This window comes from Arachis ipaensis, chromosome B10 (genome assembly GCF_059453495.1).
Source record: "Arachis ipaensis isolate K30076 ecotype BB chromosome B10, ASM5945349v1, whole genome shotgun sequence".
In the NCBI taxonomy this organism is placed as follows: Eukaryota; Viridiplantae; Streptophyta; class Magnoliopsida; order Fabales; family Fabaceae; genus Arachis; species Arachis ipaensis.
In genome coordinates, this window is record NC_142435.1 from 4282158 (window position 1) to 4303703 (window position 21546).

Below are 21546 nucleotides of genomic sequence, written 5' to 3' on the forward strand. Positions count from 1 at the left end.
ATGAAAAAAGAAAGCGAGATGATATGGATAGAAGAGACCCACCACCACAAACTCTGGAGAGACATATCCATATGATCTCAGGAGGGTTTGTGGGAGGGGGACTCACAAAATCTTCTCGTAAAAGACATCTCAAGAGAGTTTACCAGGTCGGAGAGGGGTCCTCTGACCTTCCAACCATTTCATTCACAAAGGAAGATGGGCGAGGAATAATCCCTGGGCACGACGACCCAGTGGTAATTACCATGATCCTGGCAAATGCCCATCTACACAGAACACTAGTAGACCAAGGAAGCTCAGCGGACATCCTCTTTAAGCCCGCTTTCGACAAACTAGGTTTAGATGAGAAAGAGTTAAGAGCCTACCCCGACACCTTGTACGGATTAGGCGACACGCCAATAAAGCCACTAGGATTTTTGCCCCTCCACACCACCTTTGGAAAGGGGGAGAAATCAAAGACCCTGAGTATAGACTTCATAGTCATCGACGTGGGGTCGGCCTATAATGCTTTAATCGGCAGAGCTACCCTTAATCGACTCGGAGCGGTGGTATCGACACCCCACCTCTGCATGAAATTCCCGACCTCAGCGGGGATAGCAACGGTGAGGGGAGATCAGAAGCTGGCAAGGAAATGCTACAATGAAAGCCTAAACCTGAGGGAAAAAGGCAAAGAAGTTCACACAATAGAGCTCGGTGGAGCAAGGATTAAAGAAGAGCTGCGACCACGACCCGGAGGAAAAACCGAGGAGATTCAGGTCGGAGAAGAGGAAGGAAAAAACACTCACATAGGAACCAACCTGGGGGAAACCCTAGGACAAGAATTGATTAAACTCCTAAGAGATAATTCCGATCTCTTCGCCTGGAAGGCCTCCGACATGCCTGGGATAGATCCAGAACTCATGTCCCACAAGCTCTCGGTCTACTCGGGATCTCGACCTGTACAACAACGAAGGCGCAAGCTCGGCCCAGAGCGAGCTCTAATAGTAGAGGAGCAAGTACAAGCGCTCCTAGAAGCCGGTTTCATCAGAGAAGTCGAATATCCAACATGGCTAGCCAATGTGGTGCTAGTCAAAAAACAAAATGGTAAATGGAGAATGTGCGTCGACTATACCGACTTAAATAAGGCATGTCCCAAGGACCCTTATCCACTACCAAGCATTGACACCCTAGTAGACTCTAGATCGGGGTATCAATACTTGTCGTTCATGGACGCCTACTCAGGGTATAACTAAATCCCGATGTATAAACCAGACCAGGAAAAAACATGATTCATCATGCCCAGAGCTAACTTTTGCTTCGTGGTCATGCCATTTGGATTGAAAAATGCAGGGGCCACATATCAGAGGCTGATGAATAAGGTGTTTGCCCCTCACCTAGGGAGCTTAATGGAAGTGTACGTCGACGATATGCTGGTAAAGACCAAGAAAGAAGTCGACCTCTTGTCTGACCTTTCACAAGTCTTTGACACCATAAGGTTGCACGGGATGAGACTAAATCCTGCAAAGTGCGCCTTCGCGGTGGAGGCAGGAAAATTTCTAGGATTCATGCTAACACAAAGAGGGATCGAAGCCAATCCCGACAAGTGTAGAGCTATCCTAGAAATGAGAAGCCCGACTTGTTTGAGAGAGGTCCAACAGCTGAATGGCCGACTAGTAGCTCTCTCCAGATTTTTGGCAGGATCAGCACTAAGATCCCTTCCACTGTTCTTCCTATTGAAAAAGGGACACCAATTTGAATGGACTCCCGAATGCGAGGAGGCGTTCCAGGAGTTCAAAAAGTTTTTGAGCCAACCTCCTATTTTGACCCGACCTGTAGCCGGAAAAGACCTCGTCCTATACCTATCCGTGGCAGACAAGGCTGTCTCAGCAGCCTTGATAAGAGAAGACGAGGACGGTCAACACCCAATCTATTTCATCAGTAAAGTTCTACAGGGCCCTGAGCTAAGGTATCACAAATTAGAGAAGTTTGCCTACTCCTTAGTGGTAGCCTCTCGAAGGCTACGGCCTTACTTTCAAGCTCACACAATAAGAGTCCGCACGAACCAACCCATGAAGCAAATCCTCCAAAAGACGGATGTTGCAGGAAGAATGGTTCAATGGGCAATAGATCTCTCCGAGTTCGACTTGAAGTACGAAACTCGGACGGCGATTAAAGCCCAGTGCCTCGCCGACTTCATTGCAGAATATGCAGAGGATCAAGAGGATAAACCAACTACATGGAACTCTATGTAGATGGATCCTCCAATAAAACAGGAAGCGGCGCAGGCATAATATTGGTAGATGAAAGGGGAACCCATATAGAGGTTTCCCTCAAGTTTGAATTCCCAGCTTCAAATAATCAGGCAGAATATGAAGCCTTGATTGCAGGATTGAAGCTGGCAGAAGAAGTCGGTGCTACGAAGGTAATGATATACAGTGACTCTCAAGTGATGACCTCCCAAATAAGTGGAGAATATCAGGTAAAAGACCCAAATATGAAGAGATACTTGGAAAAAACTCTGGAACACCTTGGGCGTTTTGCAGAAACCGAAGTCACGCACATAACTCGGGACCTAAATAGCAGAGCAGACGCCCTATCCAAGTTAGCAAGTACCAAGCCAGGAGGAAATAACAGAAGCCTGATCCAAGAAACTCTCCAGGAACCTTCAGTGGTAAAAATGGAAGACAAACAAGAAGTCTTTGAAGTGGTCGGATTAAACCTCGGATGGATGAACCCCTTGGTCGAATACCTGAAATTCGACATCCTCCCCAAGGAGGAAAAGGAGGCCAAGAAAATCCGAAGGGAAGCACAACACTATACCTTGGTGAAAAATATTCTCTATAGAAGGGGGATATCAACACCATTGTTAAAGTGTGTACCGACCTCAAGATCCACCGAGGTATTAGAGGAGGTACATAGTGGAATCTGCGGGAACCATCTCGGAGCAAGGTCATTAGCCAGAAAGGTGATCCGAGCTGAATTCTACTGGCCAACCTTGCAGAAAGATGCCACAGACTTTGTGAAAAAGTGCCAACCGTGTCAAATGCATGCAAATTTCCCCATGGCCCTTTGCAAAATGGGGAATGGATTTGTTAGGTCCTTTTCCCCAGGCGCCAGGACAAGTCAAATACCTAATAGTGGGAATAGATTATTTCACAAAGTGGATAGAAGCAGAACCACTGGCCACCATCACTGCACAAAGAAGTCGGAGGTTCCTCTACAAAAATATAATCACAAGGTATGGGATACCTTATTCCATTACCACAGATAACGGAACCCAGTTCACCGACTCCACCTTTAGAAGCCTAGTAGCCAGTATGAACATCAAACACCAGTTCACCTCAGTGGAACACCCACAAGCCAATGGGCAAGCCGAAGCAGCCAACAAAGTCATACTGACAGGGCTGAAGAAAAGATTACAAGATGCGAAAGGGGCTTGGGCTGAAGAGCTCCAACAAGTACTATGGGATTACAGAACAACCCCCAAATCCGCCACTGGAGAAACACCCTTCCGACTAGTCTATGGCGTAGAAGCCATGATCCCAATAGAGGTCAATGAGCAAAGCCCAAGAGTGATTTTCCACGACGAGATCGGGAATATACAGGGGCACAAAGAGGAGCTCGACTTGCTCCCCGAAATCCGAGAAGAAGCCCAGATAAGAGAAGCAGCGTTGAAGCAAAGGATGACCGCGAGATACAACAAAAAAGTCATTCGAAGGAGTTTCACCCCAGATGACTTGGTCCTAATCAGAAACGATATTGGAGTCAACAAATCGGGGGAAGGAAAGCTCGCTGCTAATTGGAAAGGACCATACAAGATCAACGAGGTCTTAGGAAAAGGCTATTATAGGGTAACCGACTTCGATGGCAACGAGTTACCAAGATCATGGCATGCTTGTAATATGAAAAGGTACTACAGCTAAAAGCGAACCCTACTCCCTGATGTACTCTTTTCCCAATTTCATGATTTTTTTCCAAAATCAAAGGATTTTTTCTGAAAAGGGTTTTTAACGAGGCATCATAGTAGGGGCTAAGGGAAAATAAATTATCAAAAGCCCTTAGTAGCAATAAGGTACCTCCTCAATTAATAAAGATCTCTTTCATTTTAAATATCTCTTTTAAATTCCCTTTTTATTCTCTTTCTACGAAACGCGCCGATTTAAGCTCGACAAAACGTGAAAATCCCATTAACCGACCTAGATGGTCGTCAGGATAAAACAACGAGGTACAAGTCGGCGTAAAGAGGCTATAGAAGTCGATCATGATAAACTCGGGAGCAATCCGACTCATAAGTCGGAAAGCGAAGCCGAGTAAAATTAAAATGAATCGCAAAAGTAGCCTAAGTCACGAAAAACTCAATGAAACAAAATTGAGTACTAGGAATAACAAAAAGAGATAGGAAAAACTAAGAAAAAGTTATAAGACTGCCTTGAAGATCAAAAAAGATTCAGAAAAGCAGGCAAGCCCCAAAGGAAAGGTTTTTTCCAGAAAAGATCAAAGAGTCAAAAGAACCACGAATAGAAAAGCATGCGCGCATAAGGTAACTCAAAACCCTTATCCAAAAAAGGGCATTTATTTAAACGCTAAATTAAACCCTTATTAAAAAGGGTATCGAAAATTTGTTTTGTTTACGGCCCTAAAAGGCCAAAAAATTGTTGCAAACATCAACAAATAAAAAAGAGTTTAAAAAGAGGGGCCCACAGGCCAGGCCCCAATAGCCAAAATCACTTCTTAGCAAGAGGAGTAGAAGGATCACCACCACCAGGACCAGGAGTTGGAGAGAAAGTCGGAGGAGCGGCAGAAGAACTCGGAGCGTCCTTAGAGCGAGGAGGGGACTCTATGGTCCTCTGCCCCCGAGTCTTCAAATCAGACTCAGACTCCACCACGGGGACAGGAGGATCCACGATGGCACCATCAATAACAATTTTATCAGGATCCAAAGGAGAAAGGTCCAAGTCAGGAGCAATGACTCCGACCTGCTCCTTAAAAACCCTCCAAGCCTCATCAGCACCATCCGCAATAGAGTCCTCCAACTCGGTATAGGCCTTCCGGGCATTCAGCAAGTCATTCTTTACAGACACAAGATCAGCAAATAAACTGTTGTAGCTGGCTTGCGCTGCTTTCCTCAAATCCACCTCCATGTTGCATTGGGCTTGCAACTTCTTCTCCTTCTCCCGGAGGCTGTCCCTCTCCTCCTTCAGCTTGGCAACTCCCCCCTCCAACTCCCTCTCATGCTCCTGATATATGCGAAGCCTGCCTTCCAGCTCCTCGACCCTCGAGATCGTCCCTAAAGAGCTGAGAGGAGTCTTCTCAAATATATCTAAGAGTTTGCCACAAACCCCCGCCGTCTTGAGACTCTCCTCAACCACAGTGGTGAGGTAGTGCCGAACAGAAACATCATCCATACTCATACGAGCATGGGGATAAATGTTCTTTCGGACGAACGTAAGAGCGTCCGCCTCACCAGAAGCGCCAGACTCTAAGGTCTTGCGCTTCTTTGGCTCTGGTTCAGGAGCAGGTCGGACAGAAGGGGGTGGCAGAGAGGAAGCAGAGGAAGAAATTACAATAGGTTGGGAGGGAGTCCCGACGTTCCGAGGAGGAGGAAGAGGAGAGACAACCGCCCTAGCACCACCAGATCTGGCACGAGACCTTGCCTTGGCTTCCTGAACCCTCTGGTAAGACTCTTGAGCGTTTTTCTTTGCCATCTCTGCAAAAACAAATTGGTAGCTAAAAGTCAGACAAGTCGGTAAAAGAAATTGCAAGTCGGAAATAAATGAGAAACGCAAAAAGCTACCTAGTTGTGACTGGACAAAAGTCGGCGACCCCTGGAGAAATTTTTTAGTATCCAAGTATGGGGCCCTCCCCCACACTTCTCGGAGGAACCCTACGATGGCCGCCTCCACTTCGTCCAAGTCGTCCAGACCATATTTCTCACAGGGGAAGGCCTCTAACCAGTATAGAGGAAAGCGAGGAGAAGAACTCTCATCTAAGAAAAAGGGGTGGTGACCCTCTACTGCTTGAACTTTGAAAAAATAGCTTTTAAAATCGTGAAAGGATTCGTCAAAAAGGGTAAAAAGCCTCCGACCTTGTATGGCTCGGAAGGACACCCACTGTTGCTTATTATTTAGCCCACTGAAGGGCTTGGTCATATGGAAGAGATAGAAGAAAATCCTCAGAGAAGTCGGGAACTCTAAGGCCTGGCTGATAAATTGGTAAATTTTCAAAAAACCCCAAGAGTTGGGGTGAAGCTGGGTGGGAGCAACCCGGCAATGACGTAACACAGACATTTCAAACTCTGAAAATGGAAGAAAAACGCCCAAACGGGTGACCATACTCTCATACATAAAAAAGAAATGAGGGGCCACCTCGTCGGCCCTCCCGAAGTAAACCCGGTCTTCTGGACCCGGGACTACCAACTCATACTTCGGCTCATCCTCTTCAGAAATCAGAAGTACAAATTCTGTGGTGAGTACGAAGGTGGGTGATAAACTCGGTATCGACTGAAGGCTCCTCCCCTAGGACCGTGACATCAACCCACTGAGAGAGAACATCTACGGAAGCTATTTTCTTTTCTTAAAAAGGGTGACAAGAAACCTACAAAAAGAAAAGGAAAATCAACACACGGTCTCTAAAGGGAGGGGGTACGGAACTAAAGCCTACAAACCAATCTACCTACAAAATAAAGGCACGCAAATAGAAAGCATGTTACAGAAGGGGAAAAAGCTAACCTTTAAGTCTGAAATCAAGACTGGAGGAAGTAAAAGCCTTCGAAACACAAGAATGCAGCACGAACGAATGCAAGGGAAATTTGAAAGATCGCAAAAATGAAACAACGAAAGAGAGGGAAAGTATTTATAAGAACGTTAGGGGCATAATGGTAAAATTAGGGCAATCATTAATGAAGATGCACCGTTACCAAGGCCATTAAATCCCTACGCACACCCCTAACGGACACGACGCTTGATTAGACGTAACTGTCAGAACCAAAAGGTCACGAAAAATCACGTCGGTTCTTAAACCGTCACGTCGGTCCTCTTGCAAATCGGCTACGACCCCGAGTTGAATACTCGAACCCAAATCCTAAAAAGAAATTGGGCTCGAGTAGGGGCATTGTTCATACCCTGGCCCAATAATAAAGGTCCAGGATCCAAGCAAAAAGGCCCAACCCAAAGGGTTGGCCCTCACCCAGTACCAGCCTTCATCCCCAGAAGTCGGTACTGAACACGACCTGCTCCAAAGAAGTCGGTTACGAGGGTTAGCTGGCAGATAACACTCATTCGAATGAGTAACTGCCCCTAGGAACTCTCTAACCACTTCATAGAGCCATATCTTAACCTCCCTAAGATATAGGAACGGTTATCCACCTAAAAAGGTGGCACTACTTCAGCGGTAGTTATTGTTTCACCACTATAAATACACTGACACCGTTCAGGTATCTCTAAGCCCCAATACTCTCTAACCTGCTCACACTCTTGCTAACTTAGGTATCGGAGTGTCTTTGCAGGTACCACCCCCCATTCTCTCACACGTACAAGTCGGACGGAGGAACACCGAGTAACAGATCCACCCGAAAGCCACCTCCTTCATACGTTTGGGCCAACCAACGTCATCCAGCCCATTAATCTCCGGTTACCTACCGTAACAATTATCATTTTCAAATAGTATATAGATCTACAAACAGTATATAGGAGTATACAAAAATACACAAACAATAAACATGGCTTCTTCAAGAATTTTTTTAATTATAAATTAAAAAATAAGTCATATTTAACAATGGCAACCATTATCATCGTCTCCAGAAATATACAAGTACACCAGAATAAGCCATATTTAACAAGAGTTTTTTTAATTATAAGTTGTATGTTATTTTGAAAAAATTATTTATATTTTTAAAAAAAAATTTATGGTTTGACTAAATTTTCATCCAACAGCTCTTTCAAGAGAAATGGATTCTTTCCAGTTTTTTTAACATTTGAATAAATGAAGTGTGATCTCTCACCATTAACTTTATAAGTGGGACCAAAAATAAATATGAGAGAGAGAGTAATAAAAGATGAGAGACACAATTGACACCATCCAATTTTTTCTTCACTGGAAATGATCCATTCTCCTCTCTCAGATATCACGTGAAATCGACTTCCCTCTGAGTTTTCAACTTGAGATGGATATGATTTATATTAAATATTTTTTTTTTGTATTATAAATTGAACAATTTTTATTCTTCATTAAAAGATGTTGTAACATTAACCTACATATTATTGGTCTCTAACAACGGCATTTATAGGAATGCAAGCAAATATCATGAGTTTTAGGTCTCATCTGTGTGTAAAGGCTAACGTAAACGTTCATCAGATGGCGCAGTTCGAATACCAACATCATCATTATCATAAGTACGTACTAAGTACTTCACTTCACTCATGATTTTCACGTACCATTGAAAATAGAGAACAACTAAACCAGAGAGGTGGTAGGAAAAAACAAAAAAATAGAAAAATAGCCGTTGACATAAAATTCGAGTAAATGACCATATTAGTTCGTAAAAAATTATTGGATTAAATAAATATTAAATTAAAGAATTCTAATGCTTCAAAACTTTTTTAATTAAATTTTGTTTTAATTTAATTTTATAAATTAATTATATAAATAACAATTAAAATTTTTAAATATATATTATAATATTATTTAACATATTATATTAATAAATTTTGGAAAAAAACTCAAAATAGCCCCTGACAATTACGACAACGAGGTTCTTGACAAAACAAACCTCAATTTGACTCTACAATTACCTTGAAAGGACAACGAGGCTCCTATACTAAAAAAAATTAATGTTATTTTTTTTGGCACAAAAACTTCAAAAAAAAAAAAAATCAGGAGTCGAATTAGGTATTTTTTTGTTTATTGGGGTCTCGTTGTCTTTCCGAGAGAGTCTATCAAATATATTTCAATTTCGTGTGTTCATGGAACACGAATTCGATAATCTGCCACTTAACGCAGCGGTCAGTAAGTAACATTCTACGATGTTGTTGACCTGTACTTTAGATGCTTCCTATGGCGATCAATATTCCATTGCTTCAAATAATTAAGCAACATAAACACAATACATCACATATCTTCTCAACCGTTTTGATATCTGTTTATTCACCAAACTCATAAGTTAAACAATAATAATAATAATAATAAATAATAGTAACGCTTCTCTTATTTTCTTTTTACTCATAGCTGTTGAAGTGTCACCCCTGAGAATGACTAAATTAACTGTAATGCCATTCTTTGATTACATGTTACTCCATTTATGGCACCACTTTTTAATTATACAATTATAAGCACTTTAAATATACTTGATTTAATTATACAATTATAAGCACTTTACTATTTATATAAGATAATGGTTAAAAACTAACCTTTAGAACATAAAATATTTAAATTTTTACTTCTTACGTTATAAATTCACAATCACAATCATTGAAACTTAAATCTAAGCGTTCCTATTTATAAAACACTGATGAAAATTCCGATTTCTTGAGATAAGATCAAAAGCTTAACTCAAGTGATGTTGAAGTGGGACCAGACTCTTAAATGTCTAACGTTTAAAGGAGAATGCAAGTTAGCAGACACATAAAAAATTCACCCTTGTTTTCTCCAAAACAATTCTTTATATTTTTAGCTCTGTTTTCTCTCTGAGACTGTGACCATCAATTTGCCATCAACTTCTCCTGTGGAGGACAGAGAGACGCCATGGTTGCAGAGGTAATAGTTCCATCTTCTCCATTATTCACTATTTTGTGTCCATTGCACGAACAAGAACAAAGACACTGTCACATTGTGCCTCCATTTCTTCATTTTTTTTTTCTGATATTCTATATTTCTTGTCTTGTTTTGTCAGTAAAAGATAAAAATCATATTTTGTTTTCTGGGGTCTATTTGAAGCTGAAGCTTTTTCTTTGCCTCTCCCTGGTTTTGCTCATTGAGAGTGTATATTGTATAATGTAGGTTTCTGTATGTATGTTATGCAATCTTCTTATTTAATCGATTGTTGGTGGTATTCTTGCATGTCATATTTAATGAAATGTTGATTGAATTTATGTTATTGTGCTTTTGTTTTCTGGGAATTGACATGCTAAACTTGCATGCTATCTGTTATCTATGTATGTAAAATTTTGTATATTATTCCATTATTCCTATTGGATTGACATAACATGTGCATGAAATTTGTATTTTTCCGAATGGACTGACATAAGAAAGAGAAACCCTTTTCTCTCATGCAGTGTGTTTAGTTTGAATCATAATGTTAGTTGTTGTTAAATAAGTGGCCACATGAGCTAAGATATAATTAAAATGCAAACAAGAGTTTGTTGTCCACACTTTATTGTAAGAATGTGAGTTGAACTGATACATATCAGTTATATCAGTCCTAATAATATCAACATGTCCTTTCATCTGACTATGGTCCCCTCTGAAGACTATTATTATTATTATTTGATCAATTTTGGAAGCTAAGAGTATAGCCAGGAATTCCAACAGATCTAATTGTTCATTTTTAGCAAAACATGTCAAAATTATATGGTTTAGGATCACAGTTTCATTGAAGTGTCTGCTACACTTTAAGAATGGTCTTTTCAACTATTCATCACATAATTTTCCATACTATATTGTTTATGATGATATCCAAACTTCATATCAAAGGAGGATAGTAACAGAACTCTTAAAGAAAATGGGGGATATGGCCCCCCAAATATTCTATAAAAAGAAAATACTATTACCACTTTTTCTTCTTGTATATTATGTTGTGTAATTGGTTATTGATCATAATTTCCATATTTCATCACTACCTTTCTGTCATTCTAACTTAGTATATGTTTGATAGCAACACTAGCAACTTCTCCAATTTAGTACAAATTTTAATTTATCTTAGGTGAATTAGGAGTAGTATACTAGTATCTTGCTTTGATAGTTAGAAAAGTTATTCAGATATGAAGAACTTAACTATACACAAATTGGTATGTTTATCTTACTAATTATATTTCTTCTCAGAATGATGAGATGGCTATTGGTATTGGATGGCCACTTGGGCTTGGCTTCTTCAATATGAGACTTAGAGTTGTGGATTCTCTTCCATCTGCTTATTCAGTTGCACCATACTCATTGCACATACCATCCACCAGTTTCTCTTCATTCTCATCCTCAAATCTAGATACTGAGGTATTCTAAATTTTCATGTGCCTCAATCATCTTTAGTTTTTGAAAAATCTTTTTACGTTCTGTGTGTTCAATTGAAACTATCAACGACGCAATTTTAAGGAACTAAGAGCATCTTTTAAATAAAAAAAAAGATTAAAACATATTATGAAATATGCTTTAGACCAATCCAAGTACACATTAACATTAAACCAAGAAAGTTTATCAGAAGCTTGTAAAGTTCTCTATTAGTTAGAGTTTCTTGTGTTGCAAGAAACAGTCGTCGGCTTCGTTCTTTCAAGACAAGAGTGTGTCTCTTGCTCAGCTAATTGGAGCTACACAAGGAGAGAGAGAAAACTTGTATTTGTCAAACTCAATGAGGTTGGAAGAAGAGAGGCAGAAGAAACTGGCAAAGGGTTCTTACAATGGCTCTGAAGAACAAAGTGTGGAGGATATGTGTAGAGGCATTTGTATTCCCATATTGCTTCATACCCTTCAAAGGATTAGCATTAAGACTAAGAAGACTTGAAGGAACTAACACATTACCAAATATATCTACTTCTCTATCATTTAAGACTACTACAAATTTCTCAATTCTGTATTTCTGTTATTTTCCCTATTTTCTTAATCAACAGTTCACTGATGATCTGGACCCATTTCATCACTATTTTTTAGTTCATACTTCATACACCATGGGAAATATATATAATAATAAAATCGTCTACTTTTTGTTGTTTGTTACTCTGATCTAAGTTATGGAAAAAAATTTATGTCCTAAACTATTCAACCAGGAGAGAGAGAGGGGGAAAGAGTGAAAGTTAAGCGAGAAAGAAAATTTGGTTATTTTCATTCAAAAATTTCCAATGAATAAATTCTAGAGAAAATGACAGATAAGTTCCTGACCTTTTGTCCCACGGACATTTTCGTCTCTGACCATTGAAAAATACTTTTAAGTTCCTGACCTTCACAAAACTTGGACGGATTAGTCCCTGATGGAGACATTTGGACGGATCAGTCCGTCCCTGACGAAGGCATTTGGACAGAGGGACTGATCCGTCCAAGTTTTGTGAAGGTCAGGGACTTAAAAGTATTTTTCAATGGTCAAGAACAAAAATGTCCGCGAGACAAAAGGTTAGGGACATATTTATCTTTTTTTCTAAATTCTATTGATCTTGATTGAGTGAATTTATTTGTAAGTGAATTTATTTATACCTGTAACCAAGAGTAGAAAATGCAGAAAACAGCAATTTGTTCAATTCAAATGTATTGGTTTTTTTTTTTAGTATTGCAATATTTATTTAATCTACTAAAATTAATTTTTTTTAACTAATAAATATGAGGTGTCATCTCTTTATTAATTTTTTTTTCTTCCAAAATAAAAATATTATTCTTTAATATATTTATATTTATTATTTACCAATTTCTTTTATTTTTATTTCTCCCATTTGTTAAAGATTTCTTTCCAATTATTAATTTATTATTATTTAATTTACTTATTTTAGGTATTAATTATTAAAATTTATTAGGTAATATAGGATAAAAAAAAATTATTTAGTTTCAATCATTTAATAATGTTTAATTTTAATTGATGTGTTATTCGTGTTATTTTTCATTAATATCTCTATTCATTAGATACTATACTCTTTATATTTACAGTACATATTAATTGTAAAAAAATAATAATAATATTAATTTGATTTAATATATTAGTATAATATATTAGTGGCTATCTTATTAAAATTTATTAGTTATATTGTAATAATATTCATATATTCTTTGTATCTCCTTAATATTCAATTATTGTTATTTATACTTATAATATTTATTTAGAGTAATAATTAAATATTATAATTGTAACAAGTCTCTACAATTATTTTTCAACTATTAGTATTATTGGTATATTAGTATATTTTTAGAAATATTAGAAGTGAGATGTTAATTTTTCATGAGTTTTTTTTTTTCTTTTAAAATAAAAACACTACTTTCAATATATTTGTATTTACTTTTTTCTCAATCTATTTGAAAAAAATATCTTTTCATAATTATATAAAAATTAATATTTAATGTATTATTATACTAATTATCAATCGTTCAATTTTTTAACCATTCTAATTATTATATTAATTTATATAATTCTAATTCTCAATTATTATACGAGTTGATACACACGTATGTTGATACTAATTATTATATTAACTAGTATATGTTCCATACACTATACAGGATAATTAATAAAAATATATAATTATTTTTATTAAAAGAGATTAAACAAAAATATATATATATAATTATTAATATAAATATTTTACAAAGTTATAATTAAAATCAAAATTTAATTATTTATAATGTTAAAAATATTTAAAATAATTAGTATGTCTTAATTGATTTGGATTAATTGAGTGGTCATCTCACTCGTCTACCTAAGAGTATTAGAGTTTTGAATCCCGCCTTGTGTATGTAACAACTCATTGGCTAGCGGCAGACCCTTAATAAATGGAGCTTCAATTCGTGGAGGATTAGTTCTCGACTTGTCGAGTTGGAAAATACAGTGAAAGAAAATTGTATTTGTCTTGAAAGTAGAAAAATTCTCATTGATGATAGCAATATTTATGGAGATTTACCTTTGTTAAAATTTGATTGTGACAGTTTTATTTATTGGTATCATATCATTCAGGAAGTCAAACAATATGATCAATGTTATTACCGGTTAAAATTTTATATTTTATGACATGATTTTTAAGTTTCTAAACTTATAAACTTATGTCATTACAAAAGCTATTAGATTGATTAATATCTTTTGGTAATATTACCAAAACACCGTAGTTGAGTATATTAATTTGTGTAAAAAGAAACTATAATAACTTTTGTTATTCAATATATAATTTATTCTATTGAAAAATGAATTATTATTCATAGATTGGAATATATTTTTTTCTCCATTTTTATATCATTTTATTTGACAATAATTTCCATTAAAGAAAAAAATGAATGACTACATTATTTTATAATATGATGTACAAAATAATTTTTTATTTTAAAATTAATTCTAGTTAGTGAAAAAAATTTTAAAATATTTTCTTACACAAATTTAAATTTAAATTTGAATTCAGAATTGATTAACAACTCACCTTTTTAAAAATTTTAATAACAAAAACAAAATTAGTTAGCTGGAAAATATTCAGCATATAATAATTTCAATCATTTAAATTTTAATTACCAAAAATTGAGTTATAAATTAATTATAACTTAATAATCGATAATATATATATATATATATATATATATATATATATATATATATTAGTACACAAATAATAATATCTAATATATCATTTAATTTTTTTAACAGAGCTAATATATAATTTATTGAGGATTAATTTATTGTCTAAATTTTTTTATAAATTTTTTATTATTATTTAAAAAATTATTCATAATTTTTTATTATGTAATTAACTTAATTAATAACCTTTATTATTGTTTTTCTACCAAAAATATCATGTTTATATTATTTATATATTTTTTAATACTAATAAATATGTAGGTATTTGTACTATTATATTTATTGTCTTAAATAGTGGCTCAAGTTACTTATTTCGTAAGTTAAATAATATAAATTATATTTTATATATTAAATTCATCAATTTATCCATATTAAGAGGAGAAAAATTATACAATAGATAGTATGTATGTTATAAAAATTAATTAATTTACATATAAATTATCTTTAAAAAAAATAAAAAAATAATTTATCACATATAATAATCCTTGATATATGTAGTATCATGTATATATTAGGATGATCTATTTTAATTATATAAGTGATTATTATTATTCACTTTTTCAATAAGATAATAAATAATACTTAAAATTAAAAAAATAATTAGAATTTTTTAATTATATTAATTATATAAGATAGTAAATAATACTTTTTCAATAAGATAGTAAATAATACTTAAAATTAAAAAAAATAATTAAAATTTTACTTATTCACTTTTTCTAATTCTCAATCATTATACAAGTTGATACACACGAACGTTGATACTAATTATTATATTAATTATATAATATTAATGGTCACTCATTAATATTTTTTAATTATTATTTTTAATCAAACATAATTAATAATAAATTGATACATATATTGATGGTGACAAATTGATATTATATCAATTAATAATAATAATAATAATAATAATAATAATAATAATAATAATAGAAAATATTTAAACAACACACACGTTATATTTTAAAAAACAAAATATATTTTTAAAAAGATTAAAATATCAATAATTAAAAATAAAAAACATAAATTTGTAATTTTAATTGCCATAAATATGATACTAATGTTGATAGTAGTAAATTGATATTGATATCAATAATTAATTCATATAATTATTTTTGTACTATTAAACGTTATGTATAGTGTTTTTTTTGCGATTCGTGAGTCTAGATCTAAGAGTCAAAGCATTCTTTTTTTTAATTTGTTAGTCTTTTTTGACTACTTCATAAAAACAAAATGTATTCTTCTTTTTTTAATGAAGTTGATCTTTTTAAGGTACAAATTACAATTTTTTATGGTATTTTTTATATAATAGGCATTCTATTATATATATTATTCTTTTGATAATTTGATGATTATTTTTATTTCAACTTAATCTTTTTCGTCTAATGTTTCAGTGCAATTTTTTTTTGTCGCAATGGTTTATAATACACTACATCCATAAAATACAATATCGAATTGTATTTACAATTAATAGTAATATATTCTTTTGAAAGAGTTAAATGGGATATATATATATATATATATATATATATATACTGAGCAAGTATTTGCATTAAATTAATCATATACAAAGGTTAAAATAAAATATAATGACATAATTTTAATGTAATGGTAGCAAGTATCTTCATAAAAAAATATTAGAGTATATAATTAGCGTGTGTGTATATATATAATGAATGATAGTAAATTTTTGTTCATATTTATCATTTAGAGAATTCATAATTTAGAAATAATTTTTATTCTGTTCTTTTGTTTTTCATATCTAATGGTTATCAACTACGATTCTATCAATAATATCACCTATGGTAGATTATATAATGGAAAAGTATGAAAAATAAATGCAAGAATTATAAGATTATGAAAAATTCCATCCAAATTTGACAAAATTAAGATGGCTTACATAGAAATAGAAATAGTTCTAATGAATGATAAGATTAGTTAATTATTTTCATAATTCTTTCGAGTGATGCTAGGTCCAATTTATAAATATTTTTTGTTCGTATTTTAAGTTTATTTGATAAGTAAACCTTACATGAGTAAAAAACAGTGCGATTTAATAGCTTTACAAGTGCTAATATCTTTTATATTTAATTTGTTTTATAGTGTGATAAAATTATTGTTCAATCAATAATGTTTTGGCAAAGATGTTTGAGAATGAACTGATCGAGGAGAAGGTTTATGTCTTCTCAAATTTTGTGATTGAGAAATCAAGTGGAATATATCTTCCTACTGTACACGTGTGCAGAATAACTTTTAAGAATGAGTCATGCGTATAGTAAATACAGTCGATGATAGTAAAATTCTTGATAATCATTTCAATTTTTTTGCTCTTGCTCATGCTAATATATTGAAACAAATAAATGAACGATTCCATTTATTTGGTATGTAGTTAATTTATATTAACCGACACAAAACTGTTTTCCTTTTAATTTTAATTTTTGCAAAAAAAATTGTCTAATAGCATCATTTTATTGATAGCAAAAATTTTAACAATTTATTTATTAAAATGTTTAAAATTTTATTCTAATTTTTTAAAGGTATATTTTTATATTAATATATTGTTATTTTTATCATTTAATATAAATTAAATTGATAAATTCTCTTTAATTTATACACGTATAAAGTTATAATTTCTTATATTATTCATTCATTTGTTTTTAATTTGGTATATTTAATTCATTTTTTTTCAAAGAGATGTTATTCCTCTTGCTGGAAAAAGAAAAACTTATATCATGGTCAAAAATAGAGATAAGTAGTCAGTATATTGTAGTTAATCTTCATGATTTGCAATATATAAAATTTTAATATTTCACAATAAATTTTTTTGTAACAATTATCTTTTTTTATTCAAACTCTTTTATATTTTTCATTATACTTATATCTATTCATTTTCGCTTTCATTTAGAAATGAGAAAAAAATAAGGTGCACACTGTGAGATTAATTTGCAACCGAATTATTCAAACATCTACGTAATCACCAAGCAACCGAATACATAATTATTCTCCAATTTGAAAATTTTAACAAAGGCATTGGTAAGCATATTAGTTTAACCTTTTATTTATTTAATTTATTTATGTTATATTTGTAATCATATTATATATATTTTTACAAATAAATCTTTTTTAGAAAATACTTTTAGTGTTAACACATGATGTATTAAATAAATATTTTAAATAACTATAATCTATGATAAAAAAATTAAACTAAATAGATATTATAAAAAATAATTCTATATGTTCTACTGGGCTATGTTATGCACTTAACTAAGCTATTTGGGTGCTTTTTTATTTCAGGTCCCTTAGTAATTACTTACAGAAGAGCTTTTGAGTCAACTTTAACTATCAATTTAATAATTGCTACCTGTTACAATCAAACTCACAAACAACCCTAAACCAAATAAGTAGTCAATTGTATTTATATGTTGCGTTATCAAGAGTAAAGATGGTTTACAAATGCTGATGCAAGATCATAGACACTTGAAAAATAATCGTATATGGTATATAGAAAAATTTTTTAGAGCTTATAATGAAAAGATATTTTCTAAATCTCATAGTCAAACTTATTAAAATTTATTACTATCAATTAAAAAGATTAAAAAATTTTATGTACTAATTGGTAATACATTCTTATTTCATATTTATATTTTGAGGATATTAAATATCATAATATTATTTTAGGTACATATTTTATCGGCATAAAAAAAAATATTGAGTTATTTTTTAATAATTTTTAAATTATTTATTGTTTATTAAAAAAATTTGTGCATTCAAATTCTTTACTAATTTACTATTATTTATTTTGAACTAATTTTTATATATTTTTATCTCACAATAAAATAACATATAACACTTTTTAATAAGTTTAAGTATTACTAAATTATTAATTTGATATTAAGTATATATATCTAATTTATTAAAAAAATAAATTAATAAAAATGATTAATAACTATATTAAAATTGATATACTTAATAATAAATTAAAAATATTTTAAACATATAATATATTACTTTTTTATTAACTAAATTATTATAATTTAAATTAATTTTAATAAAACAACTTAAAATTATAATTTTAACGTTATTACACTTTGTACATATTAGTCATTACATACAAAGTATAGCTCTTACAAATTTGGGCCCAAGTAAAACCCAAGCCTATAACTCATCGAAAGAAAAAAAAAAAAAAAGAAAAACCCCAGAAAACAAAACAAAACCCCATCGTAGCTCGTTCATGCTAAAGAGCCTCTGTAGAACACGATGTCCGCCGCGTCAGCCGCCAGGTCATTTCTGCGCTCCGCCGCCTCTCGAACTTCCGGGACGGCGAGATTAGCTGCCGGAGCTAGAGTAAGGCCCACCGAACCGCTGTTTCGTGTCCCGAAGCAAAGCTCACTCTCTAACCGCATTTTCAGGTAACACCAATCAATTGATTCCAAGACCTCACCCACCTTATGTTGAATTACATCAAAACCCTAATCCTGATTGCTTTACACAATTAGTTTAATTATTTTGTGGAATTACGGTTACTTTTTAGGTCGCCAGTGGCGTTGAGTAGCTGCGTGGAATCGATGCTTCCTTACCACACTGCAACTGCTTCGGCATTGCTCACTTCCATGCTTTCTGTATCTCGCCACTCTTATGGTTGGACCCCTGAAGGTATTCCCTCTACGCTCTCCGCTTCTTGATGCTGATGTTGTGGCTGTTTGTTTGTTTCATTGTATTGTTCAGTTCTTCATTACACAAGCTATGATTCTTTTTCTTTCTTTTTTTTTTTTGAAATATGAGGTTGTTGATTATACAAATGTTGGTTGTGGATTTGTATTTTTATTGGACATGTCAAGGGTTGTTGAATGATGCTTGCTGTGAAGCTGAACTCCCAGAATTTTGATATGCTTTCCTAAATCATACCAAACTCTATACTGGCTGGATCATCGAGTTTTTTAAAGTGTGGTTTCCTCTTTCATTTGGTGAAGAAATTTTCATTGTAGAATGTAGGGGCTAAAAGCTTTTTGGCTTTACAAAGCTGAAGACTATTATATGTACTCATTGTTAAAATCCCAATGTGGCATAAGTAGTGCTACTTGTCCTGAAAATTGATTTTGTGACATACTGTTAAAATTCAAAAGTTAGGCTTGTTATAAACTTATAATACAGTACCTTCACCTCCTTGATTTTGCTATGTTGTCAGAAATAGTAAAAAGTGGATCTGGAATAAGCTAATAACTTTATGGTGTGCTAAAATATAAAATTTTTAGAAACAAAATGCAAACATCTCTTTTACAAAAAAATGTTCACTTGTTACAAAATCTTTCGTCTTCTCTTGTTTTTTCTTATTTGTACCCCTTTTATACGAAGATAGAATTTTTGTGTGAATCAGCCTTTGAAGATGAAAAATGTAGGTGGATACGAACAAATATTTTTGCTTTTCAAACATTTCTTCTATTTCTCTAAAGGAAAAATAGGCTCTCTCTTGCTCTCAAAGTAAAGGTGTGCATTTTTTCCCCTTTGTAGGGCAAGAGAAGACTAGATGAAGATCAAGCATCAAAGATGGTGTCACATGGATTTATTTCAAATTTTGGGTTTCGAAGCATTGAGAACTTGTCTTCCATAGGTTTTTGAGAGGATGAGATTTCTAAATTGAATGTGGAATGATATATTGAACAACTTTAACAGTTTGTGTGGTAGTTTCCCTGAATTATAATTGGTCTGGAGCAAATTCTTGTAAGCAGTAACAAAGGAGCTTCATTTTGATTTATTGAGCATCTCCCACCCTCTCTATCTGTCTTGGAAAAGTTATTATGGTTTATTGTATTTACTTATTTAGTGCACTCTGTTTCATTTTCGTTCTGATTTTAGTTTGTCACTAAATGGATTATTTACACAAAATAATATAATTCCTTTCAATTTTTTTTCTGGCTGCTGATGTGTTAATTGTTAGGCTTTTGATATTATGTGCTAAATTCATTGGTGATATTGTGTGATCATGCAAAGAGATCTATGGCATAGAATCTGATTTAAACTTCACCTCCATTATGAATCAACATTCACTAGAGATAATTCTACAAAAATCACACTGATTGATTGTATTCACTCAGATTGCAATGATGATGTATGATGATTGACAGAGGGTTCGAGCAAAGTTAAATGTAGATGCAACTAGAAAAGGTGGTCAAACTTTTTTTTTTTTTCAGATTTGGAATTCATTTTTATTCCCGTTTGTCTAAAACCATAGTTTATTCATTATGATATTGCAGTTTTAAAATTATCTTAAGCAAGATCCCAGATGACATAATTGAATAATGTGTTATAAACCCGATGTTTGTGATTTTACTTCCTCTATTTTACTTCCCTTTCTAACTGAATAGAAATAATAATAGATACAACATTCAATTCGTACTTTTTGCATTAACAGATTGGTGGAAGTAGATTTTTCTTTCTTCTTTTGCAACTTTTCATTTTGACCTGGCTGTTTTCTTGTTTAGGGTCGTGATCATTTGCTGTTGGGCTTTAGGCTTGGGGACCTTGACGTGTAATGTTTCTTCATTTTCCATTTACTGTGCTTTGCCTTAATCCATAGGTTTATGTTTTGGATATAAATGATTTTGTAAAACTTGGATTATGGATCATATTGACCTTTCTGGTTGTGATTGACTATGAAAGCAAATATATTTAAATTTCTTAAGTTCTTTTGTTTTTCAATTCTAGATGGATGATTGTTGTGTTTGGATGCGGTGCATTGCTCGTACATTGCATGGATTTCAGTTTACATTGTTAGACATGCTTAGAGGATTTTCTTCTGGTTGATTGTGAGAACACCCAAGACTTAAAACTGTAAAGCATCCAGAGCTGGTATCATGACTTAGGTATGATTATTATTATTCTATTTCAACATTGTTGAAACACTTTCTAAGTGCAATTTACAATAATTTATTTTCCAACCTTGTAATACAAGCAAGGCTTACCCAGACTTGGGTAACTAGTCCAGCGTAATCCAATCAAGTGAAACGCCGAACAACGTGGAGCACATCAAAGTTTGCTTAATATACACGCAAACTAATGAAATAAGAAAACCATAAAAATGGCCTTCACTAGTGTGATCTTGCTTAACCTAC

General features: G+C 33.3%; 3 protein-coding genes across 11 annotated transcripts; 2 read left to right on the forward strand and 1 right to left on the reverse strand.

Annotated features, from left to right (window-relative positions):
* Positions 1 to 4700: 4700 nt before the first annotated feature.
* Positions 4701 to 5681, reverse strand: LOC148578981 (uncharacterized). Its single transcript, XM_088502269.1, has one exon. The coding sequence runs from the start codon at positions 5679 to 5681 to the stop codon at positions 4701 to 4703; it is 981 nt and encodes a 326-aa protein (XP_088358395.1).
* Positions 5682 to 9500: 3819 nt separating this feature from the next.
* Positions 9501 to 11895, forward strand: LOC107621928 (uncharacterized). Of its 3 annotated transcripts, none has more exons than XM_016323891.3 (3): positions 9501 to 9726; positions 11011 to 11178; positions 11429 to 11895. In XM_016323891.3, the coding sequence occupies exons 1-3, from the start codon at positions 9715 to 9717 to the stop codon at positions 11681 to 11683; spliced, it is 435 nt and encodes a 144-aa protein (XP_016179377.1). In that variant the 5' UTR covers positions 9501 to 9714; the 3' UTR covers positions 11684 to 11895. The 3 variants fall into 3 exon arrangements, with proteins under 3 accessions (XP_016179377.1, XP_016179378.1, XP_016179379.1); XM_016323892.3 differs by having other exon boundaries at positions 11435 to 11895; XM_016323893.3 differs by having other exon boundaries at positions 11480 to 11895.
* A 6729-nt stretch (positions 11896 to 18624) lies between these two features.
* On the forward strand, positions 18625 to 21413 carry LOC107624286 (protein NUCLEAR FUSION DEFECTIVE 6, mitochondrial). Of its 7 annotated transcripts, XM_088503633.1 has the most exons (5): positions 18625 to 18846; positions 18969 to 19090; positions 20530 to 20599; positions 20917 to 20963; positions 21140 to 21413. In XM_088503633.1, the coding sequence occupies exons 1-3, from the start codon at positions 18695 to 18697 to the stop codon at positions 20547 to 20549; spliced, it is 294 nt and encodes a 97-aa protein (XP_088359759.1). In that variant the 5' UTR covers positions 18625 to 18694; the 3' UTR covers positions 20550 to 20599; positions 20917 to 20963; positions 21140 to 21413. The 7 variants fall into 7 exon arrangements, with proteins under 7 accessions (XP_088359759.1, XP_088359767.1, XP_016182262.1 ...); XM_088503641.1 differs by lacking the exon at positions 20917 to 20963; XM_016326776.2 differs by lacking the exon at positions 20530 to 20599.
* The last annotated feature ends 133 nt before the right edge of the window (positions 21414 to 21546 follow it).